This window comes from Petaurus breviceps, unplaced genomic scaffold (assembly GCF_028583685.1).
Source record: "Petaurus breviceps papuanus isolate PSGF00001 unplaced genomic scaffold, PetGlider_PUasm1.0 90594, whole genome shotgun sequence".
In the NCBI taxonomy this organism is placed as follows: domain Eukaryota; kingdom Metazoa; phylum Chordata; class Mammalia; order Diprotodontia; family Petauridae; genus Petaurus; species Petaurus breviceps.
Window position 1 is genome coordinate 3,099,380 of NW_027187281.1, and position 23,718 is coordinate 3,123,097.

Sequence of the window (23,718 nt, forward strand, 5' to 3'; positions counted from 1 at the left end):
TACAAAACACTTTTCACACAAATAAAGTCAGATCTAAATAATTGGAAAAACATCAGCTACTTGTGGCTAGGTCGAACTAATATAATAAAAATGACAATTTTACCTAAATTAAATTACATATTTAGTGCCATACTAATCAATGTACCAAAAAATTACTTTACAGAGCTAGAAAAAAACAGTAATAAAATTCATCTGGAAGAACAAAAGGTCCAGAATATCAAGGGAATTAATAAAAAGAAATGCTAGGCAAAGTGGCCTAGCCATACCAGATTTTAATCTGTATTATAAAGCAGCAGTCCTCAAAACTACTTGGTACTGGCTGAGGAATGGAGTAGTGGATCAGTGGAACAGATTAAGTACATAAGACACAGTAGTCAATGACTACAGAAATCTACTTTTTGATGAACCCAAAGACCCTAGTTTTTGGGATAAGAACTCTCTATTTGACAAAAATTGCTGGGAAAACTGGAATACAGTATGGCAGAAACTGAGCATAGACCAATATCTTATACCATATACCAAAATCAAGTCTAAATGGGTGCACGATCTAGGTATAAAGGCTGATACTGTAAGCAATCTAGGAGAGCAAGGAATGGTTTACCTGTCAGATTTATCGAGAAGGGAAGATTTTATGACCAAACAAGAGTTAGAGAACATTATGAAATGCAAAATGGATAATTTTTATTACATTAAATTGAAAAATTTCTGTACAAATAAAGACAATGTAACCAAGTAGAAAATTGTGAAAGAATTTTTACAACCAGTGTCTGATAAAGGCCTCACTTCTAAAATATATAGAGAACTGAGTCAAATCTATAAGAATGCAAGTCATCCCCAATTGATAAATGGGCAAAAGATTTGAACAACCAGTTTTCAGAGGAAGAAATTAAAGATATCTTATAAGCATATGAAAAAATGCTCTCACTCACTACTGATTAGAGAAATGCAAATCAAAACAACTCTTAGGTACCACATCTCACCAGTCAGATTGACTAAGATAACAAAACAGGAAAATAATTGCTGGAGAGGATGTGGAAAAATTGGAACACTAGTGCATTGTTGGTGGCGTTGTTAACTGATTTAATCATTCTGGAGAGCAATCTGGAACTATGCCCAAAGGGGTATAAATAAGTGCATATCCTTTGACCCATTAATACCACTTCTAGGGTGGTATCCCAAAGAGATCATAGAAGTGGGAAAAGGACCTGTACGTACAAAAATATTTATAGAAGCTCTTTTTGTGGCAAAGAACTGGAAATCAAGGGGTCGCCCATCAATTGGGGAGTGGCTAAACAAGTTGCGGTATAAGAATGTAATGGAATACTATTGTGTTATAAGAAATGAGGAGCAGGGGCAACTAGATGTCGTAGTAAGTAGAGCACTGGCCCTGGAGTCAGGAGGACCCGAGTTCAAATCCAACCTCAGACACTTAACACACACACAAAAAACTAGCCTAAGTGACCTTAGGCAAATCACTTAACCCCAATTGCCCTCCAAAAAAAAAAATGAGGAGCAGACAGACTTCATAATAACCTGGAGAGACTTATATAAACTGATGCTGAGTGAGAAGAGCAGAACCAGAAGAAATTTGTACACAATTAGAGACACAAAATATGTGTGATGACTAACTTTGATAGACTAGGCTCCTCTCAGCAATACTCATGATGAAAAGAGATATCCACATCCAGAGAAAGAACTACAGAGTCTGAATGCAGACTGAAGCAAACTACTTGCTCTTTCTTTTTTTGTTTGTTTTGTTTCCTCTTTCCCATTGTTCATTCCATTGGTTATAATCCTTCTTTACAACCTGACTAATGTTTAATGTGAAGGTATTTGTAGACCCTATATTTGATTGCATGCCACCATGGAGGGAGGAGGGGGATAGAGAAAATTTGAAACTCAAAGGATTGTGGAACTGAATGTTGTAAACTAAAAGTAAATTAAAAAATAAAAATAAAAAAGCACAGCATAATGGAGTAATTTGACTCCTTACACTTCAATATTCAATACAGCATATTATGCTATTATAATTGCTGGAGAGGATGTGGAAAACATAACAGTAATCAAGAATTAAAGATTAATCATGGAATAATTATAGAAAAGCAAAAAATCTAGTCTAATACAACCATCCATTTCTCAGACGAAGAAACTGAAACCTGTAAAGGTTAAAGGATTTGCCCAAAGTTATACATTAGTATCAGAAGTGGGATTTAAACTGAGCTCTTTCCATTATGCCAGAATAATTCTCTATGTTCAGTAGAGCAGAGTATAATACATGTTAGAAAAAAATTTCATCTAAAATGGCTACAATGAACAAAAAAACTTTCATATTTTAAATTGGGTACGCTTTAGCTAATTATGTAAGATTTGCTTTATGCATCCCTTAACCATTTATTAGAGGTCTAAAATTTTCTGCTGGGTAGAACATCTCATTCCTTTACAACACTGAATACATAGGGTATCATAATACCTATATGTTGTATGTATTCCCCCCACAACCCAAATTCAGAAGGGCTTCATTTTCCTGTTAACCCTGTTACCAAGTTGCTATCTTCAGCATATAAAAATAAGTTTGTATCTTGCTTATTTTTCACATTCAATAAAAACATAATTTAAATAAGCTATATAGCAAAAGTACTCTTCCGTTTGAATTGAGTTCAATAAAAGCCAATTTTAAACAAGTACTATTTAAAACTTCCTCAACTTAAAAGAGCCTGTTTGAAAGTTAAAAACCAAAAAAAAAACCCAAAACCTTTTCACATTTAAAAGTCTCCACAGTAAATGGTTACTGATCACTCTTAAGAAAGACTGCAGTGGTGTAGTGAATAGAACAGCGGCCTTGGAGTCAGGAGGACCTGAGTTCAAATCCAGCCTCAGACACTTGACACACTTACTAGTTGTGTGACTTTGGGCAAGTTACTTAACACCAACTGCCCTCCAAAAAGCCAAAAGAAAAAAAATTATGGAACTGAATGTTGTAAACTAATAGTAATAAATTTTTTAAAAAAGGAAAAAAAGAAAAACTCCAAATGCTTTTCAAGAACAAAGATACCATTGTCACTTCATATTTTTATATTCATTTACATTTTAATTTGTAGACATGCAAAGCAAGCATGTTTATGAAGCACAACTTGCATCATTCTCTAATCTCTTTGAAAATTAGCACCTGGAATAAGCTCAGGAAATCAAAATTCCTAAAAATCATTTTTAGTTTCAGCTCAAAAAACTTTAGTCAATTATTTCTGAAGATACATTTTGAATATTTATGAATGGGTTCTCCATTAAAATTTAACTCTTCCAATCATTTAATATTTAAAGAATCAACTACATTACCTTAAATTGATGCTTTTTAAAAACTCAAACACCCAGAAAATAGGAGTATGAAATAAATGCTAGAAGTTCACAAATGATAGCCTTACAACAAAATAAATTCATGATGCCAACATGAACCAGAGAATTTTGTATATTTAATAAAATTAATAACTCTAAGATGCACAGAATCAAGTGAAATCTATAGTATCAATAGACATAAGAAAAATAATTTCCTCTTCCCATTTTTTACTTTTAAAAGTACTACTTTTAAACTACTGTTCTGAATTTGGCTATTTAACTTTTAGGTTAATCAATTGGTAGAATACAATAAGGCAACATATACTACTAAAATTAAAGAGGGGCTCGTAAGTGACAATTATTGCAGAGTAATTACAGAGTAGAATTCTCTGATACATTTATGAGCATATCAACAAGTCAAGTAGATATAAATGCACAGGACAGTAAATTAATCTATTGGGCACATTCTCCAAAGATCAGAAGGAATATTTTGAAAAAGACCAATAAAATTATTGCCTGAAAGATCAAAACTTACATTCCTTCCAAGTATTCTGTAGTATAAGTTTATACCTTCTTTTTTCCTTTTCTTTTTAAAAAAATTCCTGAAAACATTCAATTTAAAATTTTCAAATACTGCTGCCAGATTGTTTCTTAATAAAATCCAAATTCTTTTTTTGTTTTTTTAAGCAATTGGGGTTAAGTAACTTGCACAAGGTTACACGGCCAGGTGTTTCTGGGTGGATGCTAAGTGTCTGAGCCTGGATTCAATTCCCTGGTTATCGGACACTGGGGCCAGTGTTCTTACTCGCTGTGCTACCTGGCCACCCCTAAAATCCAAATTCTATATGGAAATGCCAGAATTCTCAGAATAATAAAATGCAGCAGTGAAAGACAAAGCTTTGTTTTAAAAACAATACAAATTTTCTTCACAATGTACACAAACTATAGCCTGAAGTTTATTTAGAAACTGGAAAGACCAAAAGCTGTATTATGGTTACCAAAAAATAAAATAAAACAAATCATGCTGCTTTTCTTATTTAAGACATGGCATTTTGTCAAAATGCAGATATTATAACTCTAACATTACTGTTCTAAGATGAAAACCAGTTGAGAAGGACTTCATTTCTAAGCTTACACTAAAACTGGCACATCTGTAGCTTATATTCTCAATCAGGGCATCTATTCATAACAATTACATTCCATCTTCTGACTGCTCTCCCACAGTGGATCTAATTACAGAATTCAATGGAAATGTTAATAACACTACATTTGAAGTCTTAGCACTTTCACTTACTGTAGTTCTTATCCTTTTATTTTCCTCATTCAACTGGTACTATGACAGTGACAAAAACTGCTCTAAGATTCTCATCACCACTCAGGATGTTTCAATCTGTTTACATTCACTAAATACTGAGGTAGTCCTCATTAACTCATCTCTGACTAATCAACAAATCTAACAACCTCCATTCTAAGTAGCATTCTATTTTATTTTCTTCTAGACCTATGTATATAATAAACATGTTGAGGCAGGATATAAAAGGTGTGATCAACTATCAGAAGTCATCAATAACCTACCTCAATGATTGCTTCCAATCAAATTAACCAATACACAGAGAACTTCTTGCTATACATAAATATAACATGTAACCATAGCAACTGAATCAACAAAGAGCTACAGCAGCAGCTGCTTCAAAATTATGCGACAGTCAACAGAAGGTTAAGATTTCAAAGAAAGGTTCTTCCAAATATAGTCTATTTTAACATCATGTTTTTAATTTTGTTTTCTGACTGAGATATTTCAATATAGTCCTAATTTTTGCTTCACATACAGAGAATATTTATATGATACAACCAATGGATGCAATTTGTAAACAAGTGAACTGACACACTTATCAAGAGATTAAATTTTAAAATATTTATTTCTTAATTATTTGCAAAGAATTAACTTATTTAACTCACTGAAAATCAACTTATTTGTCCCTAATTATTTTGTACCTTGACTTTCTTCAAGGTTCAGCATATCTGCTACATTCTACAGGAAGCCTTTCCTAATTCCCTATTTGCCCTCTTTCTTTCCACAAACAGTTATGTGTATACTCTTCTGTTTACATGTTGTTTCCTCTGGTAAAATGGTAAAAAAAGCTTCTTAAGGACAAGGATTGTTTTTCATTTTGTTCTTGTATCCTCAATGAGAACTGCTTATTGAATCAGCATATAACCCATAAATCTGTACAACATTAATCTGCATTCTTTTATTTAAAGTAATGTTTTTCCTCTCCACACAGAATCAGCTGAAAATGTACAAAAATCAAAGATCAGAGTGAAAAATGTGAACTATATTTGGAGCTATATCTAAACAGTTTAGATCATTTTTAATGTTATATTAGATTCTTTTCATTCCACCTTTGAATTTGGCTGAATTTTTCTAACTATTTTGACGATGCTGTTGGTGGCTTTAGTAAATTTTCTTCTGGCATTTTTGTCACTACTTCTTTTAACTGGCAATCCCGAACCCCACACCCACTAGAACACAGGTCTTATTTGGTTTACTCATTTCTTTTATTTTTAAATTTCATTCTGAGAATGTCTAGTACTTTTGCTCTTTACAAGCTTTCTATTGGGAAGCAATGCATTACAATGTAAAGTACTTGGTTCCCAAGAGGGTTCAAACACTGGGTGATACTTAACTACCTGTGTGACAGAACCTCCTGAGTACTCAGTTTCATCGCTAGTAAAAAAGAGTGTTGGACTAGATGGCCTCTCAGATCCCTTCAGCTATGACCCTACTACTGTTTTTAAAGGATGATATTCAGAAAGTAGGAACCCTTGTGAGTTATCTTGAAACCTGGTATTTATATTTATCAACATATAGGAAATAAACTGTCCAATTTTCATATTATGTAAGTAACTGAACAGCAGAATGAAATCTGGATCAAAAGGTTAAATATAAAGAGAATGAAAAAATACTTCTCATTTGACTTAAGGTTTCAATTGCCTAACTGGATTTAAATAGACCTTTTCTGACCACTAATGAAATTATCCCTTTATAGCTAGCTGTCTTCTGATTTTAGGTTAGCAGGAATATCATTTCAATGGAAATGCTCTGATCAGAAGTGGTTATGAACTATATCTGAAAAAAAAATCTAGACGTGTTACAAAAATCAAGGAAGCAGAATAGGGAAATAGGGATGACATATTTCCTTTTTAACTCCCCCTAAATAACAAATCCAAACATTTCAACTTCTGGAATTAGCCTACATAGTACTCCTTTGTATGAAAATTTATACTCTGTTGGAAGTTTTGGCTTAAGGGAAACTAGTTGGAAATGAGGAAATTGCAAATTAAGTCAGATTTTTCAAGTCCTTTTCATAGTTTTTCTTCTTTGAAATTATTTCTCATTTAAGTCTATCCCCAAAGCCAAATTCCTTACCTAAGACATTCTTGCCTGAATTTCATAAATTTCCTAATTGCTTCCCTACCTTGTCTACTTATTTTAAATGCTGCCAATAAAGTAACCTCTACACCTTAGAAAATAGTTTAAGCATGTCACTCAAACAGGTTCTTTCCTCACAATTAATCTAATTCAAAATCCAAAGTCATTAATTTTTAAAGCACTTTTGTAATTGCCCTATCACTAAAAATTCAGCTTCTCATCTATACTGCCCTTACACTTGTACTTTCAAACTTTTGAATACCTGAGTTCAAATCAAAACCTCTTTGTGGCTTAGTCTACTCATCTATAAAATAAGGAAGTTGACTCAATGCTCTTTGAACTTCCAGCTCAAAACCTCTGATGCTATGATATCTGAAATAGGCATCCTCTTCCTAATAAAACTTCCTTTTCTAATATTCTTTCCTTTATCAACTGGCTGGGCTCCCATTCAGGCAGCTCAGACTACTCACAGGTTGTGTCTGTCCTTTATTTTCAAAGAGGACGATGACATCAGGAAAATGATGGCACAACTTGCAGCTGACTTTGAGTGAGGAGGGCTGTGCAAGGTCACCAGCCTCACTTTCTCCTCCAGTACCATCTGGGTCCAGTGGCCAGATGTTCATCAGGACAAATGGAGGAGGCCCAGGATGTAATGGGAGGCTTGGGCCTTTTAGGCTAAGGCCTTTTCAGGTTCTCACTTTGGGTGAGGTAACATCCATTCAGGGAATAGGTCTCTTTAAGAAGTGAGTCATGGGATGGCCCCCTTAATTAAAAAGAAAAAAAAATCAAACTGGGAGGGAAAGACCCTCCTAGTCAAAACAGAATCAGTTACTATTGACATTCACTCTGAGCCAGGAGGGCCCAAAATACAGTCATTAAGTGGAGCTCCAGAGTGAAATGGGATTAAGGTTTGGTCTTTGAGAAGAAGGAAGGAAGAACTGGAGGGAGGGATGGAAGGAAGGGAGGGAAGAAAGGAAGGAAGAAAGGGTAAAAGGGAAGAAAGGAGGGAGGAAGAGAAGGAAGGAAGGAAGGGAGGAAGGGAGGAAGGGAGGGAGGGGTCTAGCTAGTAGACCCCAAGTTATCTGGGTAGCTTCCAGTCATCAAAATTTACCTTCCTTTGGAGAGGGAGAGGACGAGCTGAGTTACCCAATTTGGACTACTCACATGTTATGTTTGTCCTTCATTCTTGAAGAGGACCATGACAGCAGGGAAATAACATGAGTTGCAGTTGACTGTGATTTGAGCGAGGGAGGGATGCGCAAATTCTCCAACCTCATTTCTTTCCCTCCCTCCCTTCATTGCTTCCTCTCTCTCTCTTTCTGTCAGTCTCTTTTTTTCCCCAAAAAAATCAAACCTTAATCCCATTTCACCGTGGAGCTCATAGATTGGACCACAATTAGGTGCCAGCCCAAACTCCACTTAATAGCTGTATTTTGGGCCCTCCTGGTTCAGAATAAATGTCCTTAGTAACTGTTCCTCTTTTGACCAGCAACCCTGAGGGTCTTCCCCTTCCAGTATTTTTGTTTTTTTTTTTTAATTAAAGGGACCAGCCCCCCAAATCACTTCTTAAAGAGACCTATTCACTGAATGGGTGTTACCTCACTCAAAGTGAGAACCTGAAAAGAACTTAGCCTAAAAGGGCCAGGATCTCCCATTGCATCCTGGGTCATCTCCATTTGTCCTGATGAATATCTGGCCAATGAACCCAGATGGCTCTGGAGGAGAAAGTGAGGCTGGTGACCTTGCACAGCCCTCCCTCACACAAGCAAGTCATGTCATCATTTCTGTGATGTTATTTATGGTCCTCTTCAAAAATGAAGGACAAACACAACAACAACCCCTTTGCCATCTCCCTACTATTCACTACTTGCTCAACAGTAAACACATTTTAAACCTCCAAATAACTGAAAAATCTCTACATGTTTAGAGATATGGGAAGATTTTTAACGAATATATTCCTGAAAAGCTGCCCATTAAAACATATTTCTCTGAACCCACTTACACTTTTGAACTGATTTTCATCACAAAATGTGTTAAATATTAACCTGGAAAAATAAAAATAATAAATATTTATAGAATAATGTATGTAAAACAATATCCTGGACCACGGTCTCAAAGCCATTATAAAATACTACTTACAAATATAACAAATGCTCTAGGATTACAACATGAGAAATAGGAAATTTTCCATAGAACAAATAAAAATAGAAATGCTACAAAATGTGTGTGTACATATACACACACAAATTTTATATATATTGCAACCACAATCCATTTAACTCACAATTCTTCCTAATTGCAACCACGATCCAGTTAACTCACATGGATGCTTAACACCTTTGCTGAATGGAATGGAACTGAACAACTGTTGGTACAATTTGATAAAACCCTAGTTGAAAAAATAGTTAAGGCAAATTTCAGGGGGTGGGGGGGGATCTTTTAGGAAAATTCTATATCAGAAATTTTAGCAAAAAGCATTTTCTACTTGAAAAAATGTTACATAATAAACCATGTCAATGTTCCTCCTTTCATTTTTTTGATGCAACTGGTACACATAAGACACAAAAAACAAAATCCTGCATTAGACTTTTTTTTTTTAAAGCAATTGGGGTTAAGTAACTTGCTCAAAGTTACATGGCCAGTTATTTCTGGGTGTGGTGCTAAGTATCTGAGCCTGGATTCAATCCCCCAGGTCATCCCGATACTGGAGCCAGTGCTCTTACTTGCTGAGCCACCTGGCCGCCCCATACATTAGACTTTTTTAAAAAATCACTCAAATGTTCTTTACCAGTAACTTTCATGAAGAGAAATGCAGTTTTTACAAAAGCAGTTTTCTGAAAATAGTAAGTTTGTAGCTAACAAACAAATAGGTCATAAATACAGAGAAGTTTTTTGTGATTATAGTCAAGTCCCTTCAATTTGCAGAAGAAATTGATTTATGTCTCAAATTCTCCATTTGTAAACTAAGGCACAGAGAGGTTAAGTAATTCACCACCATCATGAAGCAAAACTAAGAACAGAATTCAAGTATTTAGTGTTCATTCCAATGTACTATTAACTCAATTGCAAGCTCTATATTTCATGAGGCTTTTGCATGTAATTAAGGAGAAAAACTTAAAGGCATAAGTAACTTATATGCATAAAATTACTGCATAACTGGAAACACAACTATAGCAAAAATCTCCAGGTTTTTTTAGTAGTGGCTATAATGTAATGCATGAAACCTGTGAAATTCGAACACAGAACTCAAAGTAGAAATTCTGTTTTTTAAGCCCGAAGAGAAATTTTAATTAAACAATTTAATGTCCCACCTAAAAAAAGGAAGCAAAGCCTTGGTGTTCCAAAGATTAGTAGAGGAGGAGAAACAACATTCCAAAAAGTTGGATAAGCCAAACCCACCAAGGTAAGACGGGGTCAAGTCCCAGGCAAGTGCAAATGGTAAAGGAAGACTCTTTAGTTGGAACAGAGGATCCAAAGTGGCGAATAGAGATAGGAAACTAGGTACAAAAAAGGAAGCCAATGAAGGGTTTTGAATACTTGGAAGAAAAATTTTGAGTTTCAGAGAACAGGCAATATTAATGAGAGCATCTTAAGCAGAAAAGGGGCATCGTGAAAATGTAATTAAGTTGTTCTGGCAATTTTGTTTAAAATTGACCAGAGTAGTGAAAGAAGCAGGATGATACTCTCAGGCCTGAAATAAATCCCAAACTAAAATAACGTTTGTAGAGATAGAAAGTGAAATATTGAGAAATTTCACAGAATAAATTGCATGAAGTATTGCATCAGTCTCACTGATGACCTCATGAGTGCAAAATCACACGGCCTACTATAGCTATCTAGTTCTAGCCCTGATTCATTGTCCACCACACAGATACCACTCCTAGTCCTAGTCCTGGGAGCAGCAATGAAATATATTAATACTAATCATTGCTACTAGAAAGTGGAGCCTATGGCTCTACTCATCTTTTGTGTGACATCAGCAGCTCCCCCACCCCGCCCTGTCATTCCTCCTCTATGTTTCCTCTTATTAAACTGTAGGCTCCTTGAGGGTGCAGAGAGTCTTACTTCTGTACTTGATAAAGTGTTAAATAAGGAATAGACCTGTGACTCCAATGCCATGGGAAACTCCCAGATAAAGAACTCTTTCAGGGGGCGACCAGGTGGCGCAGTAAGAGCGCCGGCCCCAGAGTCAGGAGACCCGGGATCAGTTCCGGCCTCAGATACTTAACACCCACACAAAATAACTGGCTGTGTAACCTTGAGCAAGTTACTTAACCCCAATTGCTTTAAAAAAATTAAAAAAAAAAAAAGAACTCTCTCAGTCTGTGCAGGTTGGCCCATTGTCAGCAATGTATTAGCCCCTTAAGGTGTTGTCTAGAGCAGAGTTGTCAAACACACGGCCCTATAACAGAAAAATGTTTTAACAAAATAAATAAAAATACAATACAACACAATGTTAATTTGTGGTTTGTGTCTATTTGAGTTTGATCCTCTGGGCTTAGAACTCTGAGAAGCAAAGTATGTGACTTGCACAGGATCACACTGTTTCTATGTGTCAGAGGAAAGGTCTGCGACTCTTGTTGGTTTAGAGGCAAGTTTTTTTAGTCACTGTACTTTTAGCTCCAAAGAACTGGGTGAAGATGCTGGGGATAGAAAGATAAAATGAAAACCAGGTCCTGCATGCAAAGATCTTACTCGACCAGCTAAGTATGTGATTCAAAAAGCAATTAAAAGGATTATTAATAATAACTAGAAGGACCAACAAAGTGGAGGCAGCATGGGATCTGAGACTTGAAGGAAGTCAGGGATACTAAGAAATAGAGATAAGAATAAAGTACATTTCTGATGTAGGGGTCAGCCTGGGCAAAGGAGATAGCTATTGTTAAATATAAGTTTGATGATTTCAAAAAAGTTTGAAAGCCCCAATTCACTGGAAGCACTGGCAATATTGATGCAGAACAGGAATTTCCTTAAAAGACCTTTTTGGTGTTAAGGACCCCTTTGGCAGTCTAGACAAGCCTACTGATGCCTTCCCAGAATAACATTTGTAAATGCAAAAAATACGTAAGTCTACAAAGGAAACAAATTATATTGATGTATAGTTATCAAATTAAAAAAAAATAGTAAGTTTAGGGGCCCACCAGGCTAAGAACTTTAATACAGACCAACTGTCATAACCTTAAGCTTCATGATTCCTTAGTTTTTTTTTTCCACTGATAAAGTCAGGAAAGTAATACCTATTCCTACCTGTGAAATCAGGATTCTGTGAGGATAAATAGATCATCTGTGTAATATTTTTTAATTCTATAAAGAAAGGCTATACAAAAGTTATAATATGTGTTGAAATTACTAATGAAAATGAGTTAGGACTACTATAGTAATTTCAAAAGTTTCAAAGATCATCAGACATAATTTCTATTATTCTATCAGGAAATTAGAATGCTAAGAAAATAAATTTACATACCATGTTTCAGAAAGCATGAAGTTGAGAGAAAGTAAAGGTTCAGACATCAAAATTTAATGTCAAAGTTCGGCTGAAGAGAAACAGCTAGTATCTATAACAGTGATGCTTCAATAAACCCAATAAAACAAACTTCCTATTGATCAGGCACCACCAAAACAAAATTTTTTAAAAATTGAATGAACAATGAAAATTTTTGGCATTGCAATGGCCAAACCGTGATGGAATTCCTATCCCTTGTTTCCTCCACTGGCATAGAGACAAAGCTGTTTATTATTAACAAAGCCTTGAATCTAATCTAACTCCACTATCACAGAATGGAGAAATCTGAATGCTATGAGGTTACTTAATCTTACTTTCACTATTTAGTTTGTTCTACAAACCTTAATAAAAAGTATTTCATCACGGAAGATTTCTATTTCACAAGATGTCAATCCTGGGAGTTATTTTAAAATACAACCTTCCAAAAAAAAAATATCACCAATTTTTAGATTCCATTCTGATGACAGGTAATTATTTTTTGAAGGACTTTATTCAAAATTAATAACAGTAAGGAGAAACTGGTAGTTTAATTCATGTTACAGATATAGCCATCTTCTTTAATAGGTTAATATATTTAAAGTATACATTCTCAATTTAATGTGTTGGATCATTCTGGAACATTGTGAAAATAAGCATTCCCCAAGTTATGAATGGTTAGGGGACTAAAGTTAATTTGTAAACCTATAATTTTGAATACTGAACATATTTTCCACAATTTTTTTTTTCCTAAATAATGGCTGGCTACTTAGCTTTAATTCACTTGGGCTGAGGCAAACATTTTATGGAATATGTAGGCAGGGATTTGGGGCAATGGCAGCAATAGAAAGGCAGTAGCAGCACAGGAAATGGTACCTGTAGAGAATGGTAAGAAAAGAGAAGGAGAAGGAAGGATCTTCCCTATCTTCTGACTGGTTTAACTTAGGACAGAACTTACAAAACGGCTAAAATTTTGTCTCTGGTTTCCTCCCGACTTTCTTTTCTATAGCCTTCTATCTCCTACTGTTCTATAATTCCTTAGGCTTTTTTCTTCTCTGGACACTATGTTTCTATTAGCTAAGAAATTCAGCTAGGAAAGGGGACATAAACAGAGAATAGACCTGATTTTCCCTCATGGTGGGGGGGGAGGGGAAGCATATTATCCATACAGCTCTCCCCAATGAACCTCTTGGACCAAGAAATGGCATCAGTGAAGAGGTAATACTATAGCAGCAGAGGGCCTTTAAAGAAAACAACTTATCTGAGCCCTCTAGAAAGAAGAGAAGATTCCTAATCACAATGAGTATATGCACCAGATGGAAAACAGGATCTGGCTACATAAGCAAGAGACAGCCCCATGATGAAGAAGTGCAAAACAGACTTTTATTGGGTTTTTATATACATACATACATATAAATAAAATACATGCAAAATAAAAATATATAAATAAAACACGCACACACACACAAGAAAATAATAGTTGTATATACACCAAGTACCGCCAGAGTCTGAGAGCTACAGGAATAGTAGGGCCTCCTCCAAACCACCAGTCCTAGTTGATAGAATCTGGATTTAATTTACTAAGTAGAACACAGTGATAAGTTTTTAAGCAGGCAATGATAAAATTCGTATTTGAAGTAGTTTTACAAAGAAGAGGATTCTAGAGTCAGAACTCAAGGAAATCTATGACGTCATCTAATCGAAGCTTGTCAACTTACACTGAGGAAATGGAGGCCCAGAGAGAGAAAATGACTTGTTCACAGTCACCCAAGAAGTAAGTTATATAGCATTGTGCTATAAGAAATGGCAAGCAGTATGACTTCGGAAAAACCTGTAAAGACTTACATAAACTGATGCAGAGTGAAGTGACAAGAACCAGGAGAACACTGTACATAGTAACAGCAACACTGCGATGAACAACTGTTAATAACTTAGCTATTCTCAGAAATACAATGACCCAAGACAATTCCAAAGGACTCATGATGAAAAATGCTATCCACTTCCAGAGAAAGAAGTGGTGGTGTCTGAATAGAGGCCAAAGCATACTATTTTTCTCTCTCCTTTTCTTTCTTCTTTCCTTTCCTTTTGGTTCAAGTTTTCTTCCACAAAATTACTAATAGAGAAATATGTTTTACATGATTGTACATGTATAATCTATATCAGCTTGCTTACCATCTCTGGCAGAGGGTGCAGAGGAGGAAAGATAGGGAAGGAGGGACAGAATTTGGAACTCAAAACTTGAAAAAAGCTAAAAATTGTTTATTTAAAAAAAAAACATTTGCAGAGGTAGGATTTGAACTCAAGTCTTTAGAGTACAAAGCACCACTCTTTTCATTGTACAGTGCTACCTCTTATAGACTGAAAGAGGAAGATAATAAAGATTCTAACTATGAGGCTACTGAGAGTAATCTAACTATACAGCCTATGGCTAGGGCTTGACCCTATAAATTATGCTGTGTATATTTTGTATTTATTAATGGACACATGGTGTTACCCTGAAAAGAATTTTAAATTCCTTGAAAACTATGATAGTTTCATTTTTGTTTTTGTATCTATAACACATGCCACCTTTTGAAGAAACTGCCAAACACTGACAATCATAACAAAAGTAATGACTAATATTTTTTAAGGGTACAGGGATTTTTGCAAACCATAACAACTGGCAATTGTAAAGGAAGAGCTTTGTGAAGACTAGGATCCATCTACAAAGAACAAAATTAGAAATGTATTTAAATGACCAGAGTAAGAGATATATAGAAGAATTTTCTGATTGTAAATGACAAGCCCAGCAATATAAAAAAAAGTGACATTTCTTTTCTAGATGTCTTTAAGAATGCTAGCTTGAGAATTTTTTTGGATTAGTTACACAATTAAATAGGAGAGAAGAATTATAATTTAATAATTCTATTTTCCCCCTAAACCAAAGAGACAAGCTGAAAATACCGATCATCATAGTTTGAATGCTTTTAATTTGCATGCAAATTTCATACCTACTATTTGTTTCCCTATGAGGTACTGATCACATCCTTGGTTATAGCTCAACACAAAATTTAAAGATATTACTTACATAAATATGTTCATAATATTTATATACAAAAAAATGGAAAAAGGTAAAAGGTACCATACTGGAAAATTACCTACTTTCCACTACCATAAATTCTCATTAGAGCTAATTCTGTTAAATTTATGAGTCTACTGAAGAATGAAGTGGTCATATTATTGTATAATGAAGCCACAAAATGTGTGAAGTGCTATTCTTCTAAATTATTTGAGTACTAATATATTCATGATCCAAAGTGTATCCAGAGCAACTTTAATACCAACAAAGCTCCAGTGTAAGAAAAAAAATTTAAATATATGTAGAAGGGATGGCTATAAATAAGACAGACGTGTTCCCCTACCACATAAGAAGTACATTATATAGTCTTATCTCATATACTCACTTCAAGAAGCATTTTGATCTGGAACTTAAAAAAAGGTGAATTAACACCACAAATACATTATCTTGAAGATTCATCATAGCTCCTATAAAAAGGAGTCAAAGAGAAGAAGTAGGTTTCCTTACCTGTTGCGCTCCATCCCCACTTACAATAGGTGCAGGTAGAAGAGGAATATCACTACTTAAAATCTGAGTTGTGTCCAAGAGCGGTGGATGCTCTGCCATTATTGGTAAAACATTAATATACTGGATTGTACTCCAATTCTGAAAAACAAAAAGTGATTTGTGTATACATCCTTAAAACAGACAAATATATACATTAAAATAACCAGGATCATCTCAAACAGCCTAAAAAGCTATATTTTTCAAGTGACATGCAGTGTATGCTATATAAATTGCACTAAAATGAATATTTTAAAAAACTAAAGTAGAAGAAGGGGAAGGGCAACTAGGAGAAACAGATGAAAAATAGAAAAGGTAATGTAAAACCTATGTAAGGAGAAAAAACTGGGGGAAAAAGCAGTAGAATAAATCACATCCTTCAACGTACTTTAAAAACTAGTAATGCAGAGAGAAAATTTTAGATGAAAGCTTATATAATCATCAAGTATATTTTATGGCCAAGGGGAAGATATATTGCTTAATATGTGCAAGGCATTGTACTAATAAGCACTTTATAAATATTATCTCATTTTACCCTCACAACAACCCTGAGAGGTAGGCACTATTATTATCCTTATTTTACAATTGAAGAAACTAAGGCAAACAAGGGGGTAATTGACTCCAGGGTCACACAATTAAACAAAGTATCTGAGATAAAATCTGAACTCACGACTTTCTGACTTCAGGCCTACTATTCTAAACACTGAGCTACTTATCTACCTTGGAATAGTTATGCTCTATTCTATTTGGGCACCCATTATTTTTTTTAATATATTTATTTCATTAACATTTCCCAATCAACGTGTAAAAAAATTTTAAACACTAAATTCTAAAAATTTTGAGTTTTCTCTATTTCTTTGCCCCTATTCCTCCTCCCTCCTTTAGAATGTTAGCAATTTGATATAGGTTATATATGTGCAGTCATTCAAAACATATTTCCATCTAAGTCAGAAAATTAAAACAATAATAATAAAGTTTTTTAAAGTATACTTCAGGCTGCATTCAGAGTTCATCAGTTCTCTTTCTAGAGGTGGAGAGCACTTTTCATCATGGGTCCTTTGGAACTGTCTTGGATGACTGTCTTGATCAGAGTAGCTAAGTCTTTCACAGCTATTAATCTTACAATACTGCTTTTACTGTGTACAATGTATTCTTGGTTCTGCTCACTTTGTACCAGTAAATATAAGTCCTCCAAGATTTTTCTGAAACCATCCTGCTTGTCATTTCAATAGTATTCCACCACAATCATATATCACAATTTATTCAGTCATTTCCCTATTAATGGGCATACTCCAAATTTTTATAAATTGAGCTGAGTTCCCTACATACTTGAGAAATGAGGCCTTCATCAGGGAAATTTACTGTAAAATTTCCCCACAATTTCCTTTTTCTTCCAATTTTGGCAAAAGCTTTTTAATTTCATGTAAACAAAATTATCTATTTCACATCCCATAATGCTCTCTATCTCTTCTTTGGCCATAAACTCTTCCCTTATCCAAACATCTGACAGGTATATTTTTCCATGATCACTTAATTTATAACATCACCTTTGTGTTTAAATCATTTACCCATTTTGATCGTGAGATGCTGGTCTATGCCTAGTTTCTGCCAAACATGCTTCCCAGTTTTCCCAGCAATTTTTGACAAATGATGAGTTCTTATTGTAAAAGCTTGGCTCTTCGGGTTTATCAAACAATAGATTACTATGGCCGTTTACTATGCATTTTGTGTCTATTTTCTTCCACTGATCTACCACCCTATCTCTTAGCCAGTACAAGACTGCTTTTAATGATTATCACTTTGTAATATAGTTTGAAATCTGGAATTGCTAGGTCACCTTCCTTAATGTTTTTTTTCACTGATTTCCATTATTCTTGACCTTTTGCTGTTCCAGATAAATTGTTACTATTTTTTTTTTTTAGTTCTATAAAATAATTCTTTGGTAGTTTGGTATGCTAATGAACAAGTAAATTAACATGGGTAGAACTGTGGTTTTTATATTGGCTTGAGCAATTAATATTTCTCTAATTGTTTAGATCTGTGTTTATTTGTGTAAAAGGTATTTTGTAATTGTGTTCATCCCTGGGTTTGTCTCAGCAGGTAGACTGGCAATTATGTTATATTGTCTCCACTTCTTAAAAACAGAATTTCTCTATTTCTTTCATCTGTTTTCTTTAAGTGGTATATAGAAATGCAGATGATTTATGTGGGTTTATTTTATATCCTACAATTCTGCTGAAGCTAAATGTTTAAACTAGTTCTTTAGTTGATTCTCTAGAGTTCTCGAAGTATACCATCATATTATGTGCAGAATAATTTGTTTTCTCACTATTAAAAAAAAAATTCCTTCAACCTCTTTTTCTTGTCTTATTGTTATGGCTAGATTTTTTTTTAAACTTTGAATATTTATTTATTTACTTTTAGTTTACAATATTCAGCTCCACAATCCCTTGAGCTTCAAATTTTCTCCTCCTTCCTGTCCTCTCCCTCCCCCCATGGCAACATGCAATCAAATTAAGGTTATATAGATACCTTCACATTAAACATTTTAGTCAAGATGTAAAGAAGGATTATAACCAATGGAGTGAACAATGAGAAAGAAGGGACAAAACAAAACACAAAGAGAGAGCAAGTGGTTTGCTTCAATCTGCATTCAGACTTCTTTCTCTAGATGTGGATAACCCTTTCCATCATGAGTCTTTTGTAGTTGTCTTCTAACCTTGTAATGCCAAGAGGAGCCCAGTCAATCAACGTTAGCTGTCATGCGTACGATGTATCTGTAATTGTGTACAAAGTTCTCCTGGCTCTCTCCTCACTCAGCATCAGTTTATATAAGGCTCTCCAGATTATTATGAAGTCCATCTGCTTCTCATTTCTTATAGCACAATAGTATTCCATTAAATTCATATAATATGACTTGTTTAGCCATTCCCCAATTGATGGGCATCCCCTTGATTTCCAATTCTTTGCCACCACAAAAAGGGCTGCTATAAATATTTTTGTACATGAGTCCTTTTCCCACTTCTATGATCTCTTTGGGGTACAGTATGGCTAACATTTCTAATATAATACTGAATAATGGTGGTGATAATGAACATCCTTGCTTCACTCATGATCTCAATGAGAAGGCTTCAAATTTATCAACATTATAAATAATGCTTGTTCTTGAATTTAGATAGATGATGCTTTTTATTTTAAGAAAGGTGCCACTGATTCCTATGCTTTCTAGCGTTTTTAATAGGAATGCTGTTTTGTCAAAGCCTCTTTCGGCATCATCTATTGATAAAATCGGATTTTTGTTGTTTTTGTTATTAAGAGTCAATTATACTGATGGCTTTCCTAAGCCTTCCTACTGAACCAGCACTGCATTCCTGGCATAAGCCAGGTCAAAGTGCATGATCTTTGTCTTATACTGCTGTAATCACCTTACTAGCATTTTATTTAAAATTTTTGCATCAATATTAATTAAGGAAATTGGTCTATAGATTTTTTTGTTTTGGCTCTCCTTGGATCAAAACCTTATTTGTGTCATAAAAGGAATTTGGTAGGACTCCTTCTTTAACTATTTCTTCAAATAGGTTACATAGAATTGTGATTATTTCTTAACTGTTTGCTGCAATTCACTTGTGAATCTGGTCCTGGGGATTTTTTCTTAAGGAGGTCACTGATAATTTGTTCAATGTCTTTTTCTTTTCTTTTTTTAAGCAATCAGGGTTAAGTAACTTGCTCAAGGTTACATGGCCACTTATTTCTGGGTGTGGTGCTGAGTGTCTGAGCCCGGGATTCGATCTCCAGGTCATCCCAACACTGGAGCTGGTGCTCTTACTCGCTGAGCCACCTGGCCGCCCCCCAATGTCTTTTTCTAAAATAGGGTTACTTAAGTATTCAGTTTCATCTTCTGTTGATCTGGGCAGTTTGTATATTTGTAATATTCATCCATTTCACTTGCACTGTCAATTTTATTGGTAAATAATTGGGCAATACAGTTCCTACTAATTCCTTCTTTATTGGTGGTTGATTTTATCCTCTTCATTTTTGATACTAGTAATTTGGTTTTCTTTTTTAAAAAAATTAATGGTTTATTTTTTTTAATTAGCTCCTAGTTACTATTTAAATAGGTTTTTAAAAATACTTTCAATTTTACTTCTATCCTTTGATTTTTAAGATTTCCATTTCAAGGGGCAGCCAGGTGGCACAGTGAATAAGAGCGCTGGCCCCAGAGTCGGGAGACCTGGGATCAGTTCGGGGCTCAGATACTTAACACCCACACAAAATAACTGGCCATGTAACCTTGAGCAAGTTACTTAACCCCAACTGCTTAGGTGCAGCCAGGTGGCACAGTGAGTAAGAGTGCCGGCCCCAGCATTGGGAGACCTGGGATCTGTTCTGGCCTCAGATACTTGGCATCCACACAAAAAAAATAACTGGCCGTGTAACCTTGACCAAATTACTTAACCCCGATTGCTTTAAAAAAAAAAAGATTTCCATTTCAGTGTTTCATTGGAAATACTGAATTTTCTTTTTTCTATTTTTTTTAAGTTGTATGCCCAATTGATTGATGTTTTTTCTTTCTTTTACTGATATATGCATTTAGAGACATAAAATTTCCCCTAAGTACTGCTTTGACTGCATCCCACAGATTTTGGAATGTTGTCTCGTTTCTACTCTCTTTAATGAGACTTTTATGATTTCTTCTTTGTCCCACTAATTCTGCAGAATTAGATTGTTTAATTTCCAATTAACTTTTTTTTTTTGCTTTTTTGGAGGGGGTAAGGTAGGGCAATTGGGGTTAAGTGACTTGCCCAAGGTCACACATCTAGTAAGTGTTACGTGTCTGAGGTCCTATTTGAACTCAGGTCCTCCTGACTCCAGGGCCAGTGCTCTATTCACTATGCCACCTACTCAGCTGCCTCCCCTTTTTTTCCCCAATTAACTTTTAATCCATGCTTCCACTGCCCTTTATTAATTGTAATTTTTTACTGTATCATGGTCTTTAAAATGGTATATTTAATATTTGTGCTTTTCTGCATTCAGTTGGGAAGTTTTTATGCCCTAACACATGATTAATTTTTGTGAAGGTACCACATACAGCTGAGAAGAAGTTATCCTCCTTTCTGTTCCCATTCAGTTTTCTCCAGAGGTCTATCACATCTAACTTTACTAAGGGTTCTATTTCATCTCCTTGACTTCTTTTTTATTTATGGTTAGATGTATGTAACTCTGAGAGGGGAAAATTGGAATCCCCCACTTTTCAGTGTCTTTCTTGTAAACAATTGTTGGATTCTGCTTTCTAACCCAATCTGCTATTCTATTCCATTTTATGGGTGAGTTCATCTCATTCACAATTAACAGTTATGATTACTAATTACATTTCCCTCCACGTTATTTTCTTTTCTTTACCCTTCTTTCTCTTCTAAAGTCTGTTTTGCTTCTGCCCTCTGCCTTCTTTTAGCTGTCATCCCTTTTATCACCCTCCCACCCCATCCCCTTCCCAACCTTCTTCTCTGCTGGGTAAGAAAGATTTTTATTACCAAATGAGTATGTGTATCTGTATATGTACCTGCCTAACACTTTGGGCAGCTCAGAAGCATAAAAGATAGAGAACCGGGCTAGGAATAAGGAAGACTGATCTTCCCAAGTTAAAAATCTGGCTTCAGACACTCAAACACCCCGAGCCAGTCACTTAACCCTGTTTACCTCAGTTCCTCTTCTGTAAAATTAGCTAGAGAAGGAAATGGCAAACCACTCTAGTATCTTTGCCAAGAATAACCTCAAATGGGGTCAGAAAGAACCAGGCATGACTGAAACAAGTAAACAACATGTGTATCTATGTATATGTGTTTATACGTACATGTATATGCATATATATAGACATATATAGTTTTCTTTTTGAACCAATGTAGATGTGAGTGAGGTTCAAGCATTGCCACTCCCCTTCCCCATTTCCCCCTCCACCATACTCTTCCTTACATACCTCTTTTAAGTGAGATAATATTCCCTCTTCTTTTATCCTTCTCCCAAAGCATCCTCCTTTCTCGCCTATCCATTTTTGTACAACATGCCAGCATAATCAACTCATTCCTATACCCTCTATGTAGAATCTTTCTAACTGTCCTAATAACAACAAAGTTCTTAGAAGATATATATATATAGATAGATACCTATATCTATATATGTGTCTATATCTATATATATGTGTGTCTATATCTATATATCTTTATATATATAAAAAGAAGGGAAAAAGTTTAACCTTACTGAATCCCTTATGATTTCTCTTTCATATTTACCTTTTTATGTTTCTCTTGAGTCTAATATCTGAAAGTCAAATTTGCTATTCAGCTCTGGTCTTTTCATGAGTAATGAGAAAGTCCTCTATTTCATTAACTATTCATTTTTCCCCTGAAGGATTTTACTCAGTTTAGCTGGGCAGGGTGTTCTTGTTTAATCCCAGTGCTTTTACTTTCAGAAATACCATATTCCAAACTCTCTGCTCTTTTAATTTGGTAGATGCTAAATCTTGTGTGATTCCCAATTGTGACTTTTTGGTATTTTGAAAGGTTTCTTTTTGGCTACTTGAAATATTTTCTCTTTCACCCGTGGCCTTTGGAATTTGGTTATAACAATTCCTGGGAGTTTTTATTTTAGGATCTCCTTCAGATGGTGACCGGTGGGTTTTTTTCAATGTCTATTTTACCCTCAGGTTCTAGGATATCAGGAAAGTTTTCCTTGAAACTTTCTTTAAATATGATGTCTAGGTTCTTTTTTTGATCATGTCTTTTAGGTAGTCCAATTCTGAAATTATCTCTCTTTTAATCTATTTTCCAAGTTAGTTGTTGTATCAATGTGATATTTAACACTTTAAAAATTTTTTCATTCTTTTGATTATATTATTTCCTGATGTTTCATGGAGTCATTAGCTTCTACTTGCCCAATTTCTAGTTTTTAAGGAAATATTTTCTTCAACAAGCTTTTGTACCTTTTTAAAAATTTGGCCAATTCCACTTTCTCATCAGCAAATTTTTGTACCTTTTTTCCATTTAAGCAATTCTGTTTTTTAAGGTATTATTTTCTTCAGTATTGTTCTATGCCTCTTTTAACAAGCTGTTAATTATGTTTTCATAATTTTCTTCCTTTGCTAATTTTTCCTCTACCATTCTTATTTGATTTTGAAAGTCATTTTTTAGCTCTTCTAGGAATCCTGTTGGTCTTGAGTTCCATTTACTTGCTTTTTCTTTGAAGCCTTGCTTGCAGTTATTTTGACTTCATCAGCTTCTTGAGATTGTGTCTTGATCTTCCCTGTCATCATAGTAGCTTTTTATGGTCAGGTTCTTTTTTTTTTCCCCTGAATTTTTAGTTCTATTTCTTGATTTTGAATTTTATGCTAATATTTACACTCTCGGAGTTCTGTCTCAGGATTCAGGATTTTTTGCACTATTGTTTTCAGAGCTAGTTCTAGGGGTTTGGAAATTTTTGGTGCTTCCAAGGTGGTGTCATCTTGGGAGGGGTGTGGTCACTGTTCTCTTAGGCTGTACTCTGATCCTTACCCAGGTAGGGTGCCTGATCCCTTCAGATTGGAATCCATACTACTCTTCAGGGCCCTTTGCTCCTGGGACTCAGAAATAATACTGTTCCTCAGAGTCCTGATCTTTTGGGACCAGAAGTGATACCACCCCTCAGGAGTTCTGCTACCTCTTAACCAAAAGTGCTCCTCTCCACCCTTGAACTATGACCCAGAAGTGGTTACAGGCAATCAAACTGCCAAACAGCATCTGGTACTACATACAGTGCTAGCACAAGGATCCCCTGTAATCTCTTTCTGATCTATTGCTAAGTCCTCTTACCATCTCTGACTTGAGAGCTACTGAAGCTGATGCT

The 23,718-nt window shown here is 35.0% G+C and overlaps 1 protein-coding gene across 5 annotated transcripts in view; it reads right to left on the reverse strand.

Annotated features, from left to right (window-relative positions):
* The window catches only part of FNDC3A (fibronectin type III domain containing 3A), a 189,631-nt gene that overhangs the window by 120,725 nt on the left and 45,188 nt on the right, over positions 1 to 23,718 (reverse strand). For 4 of the 5 annotated variants that reach the window (XM_069063638.1, XM_069063635.1, XM_069063636.1 and 1 more), the window contains one exon: positions 15,808 to 15,945. In XM_069063638.1, coding sequence (XP_068919739.1) covers positions 15,808 to 15,906 — 99 coding nt within the window. In that variant the 5' untranslated portion in view covers positions 15,907 to 15,945. Of the gene's footprint in view, positions 1 to 15,807; positions 15,946 to 23,718 lie in introns of those variants that run through there. The other variant, XM_069063641.1, reaches the window with a different exon arrangement.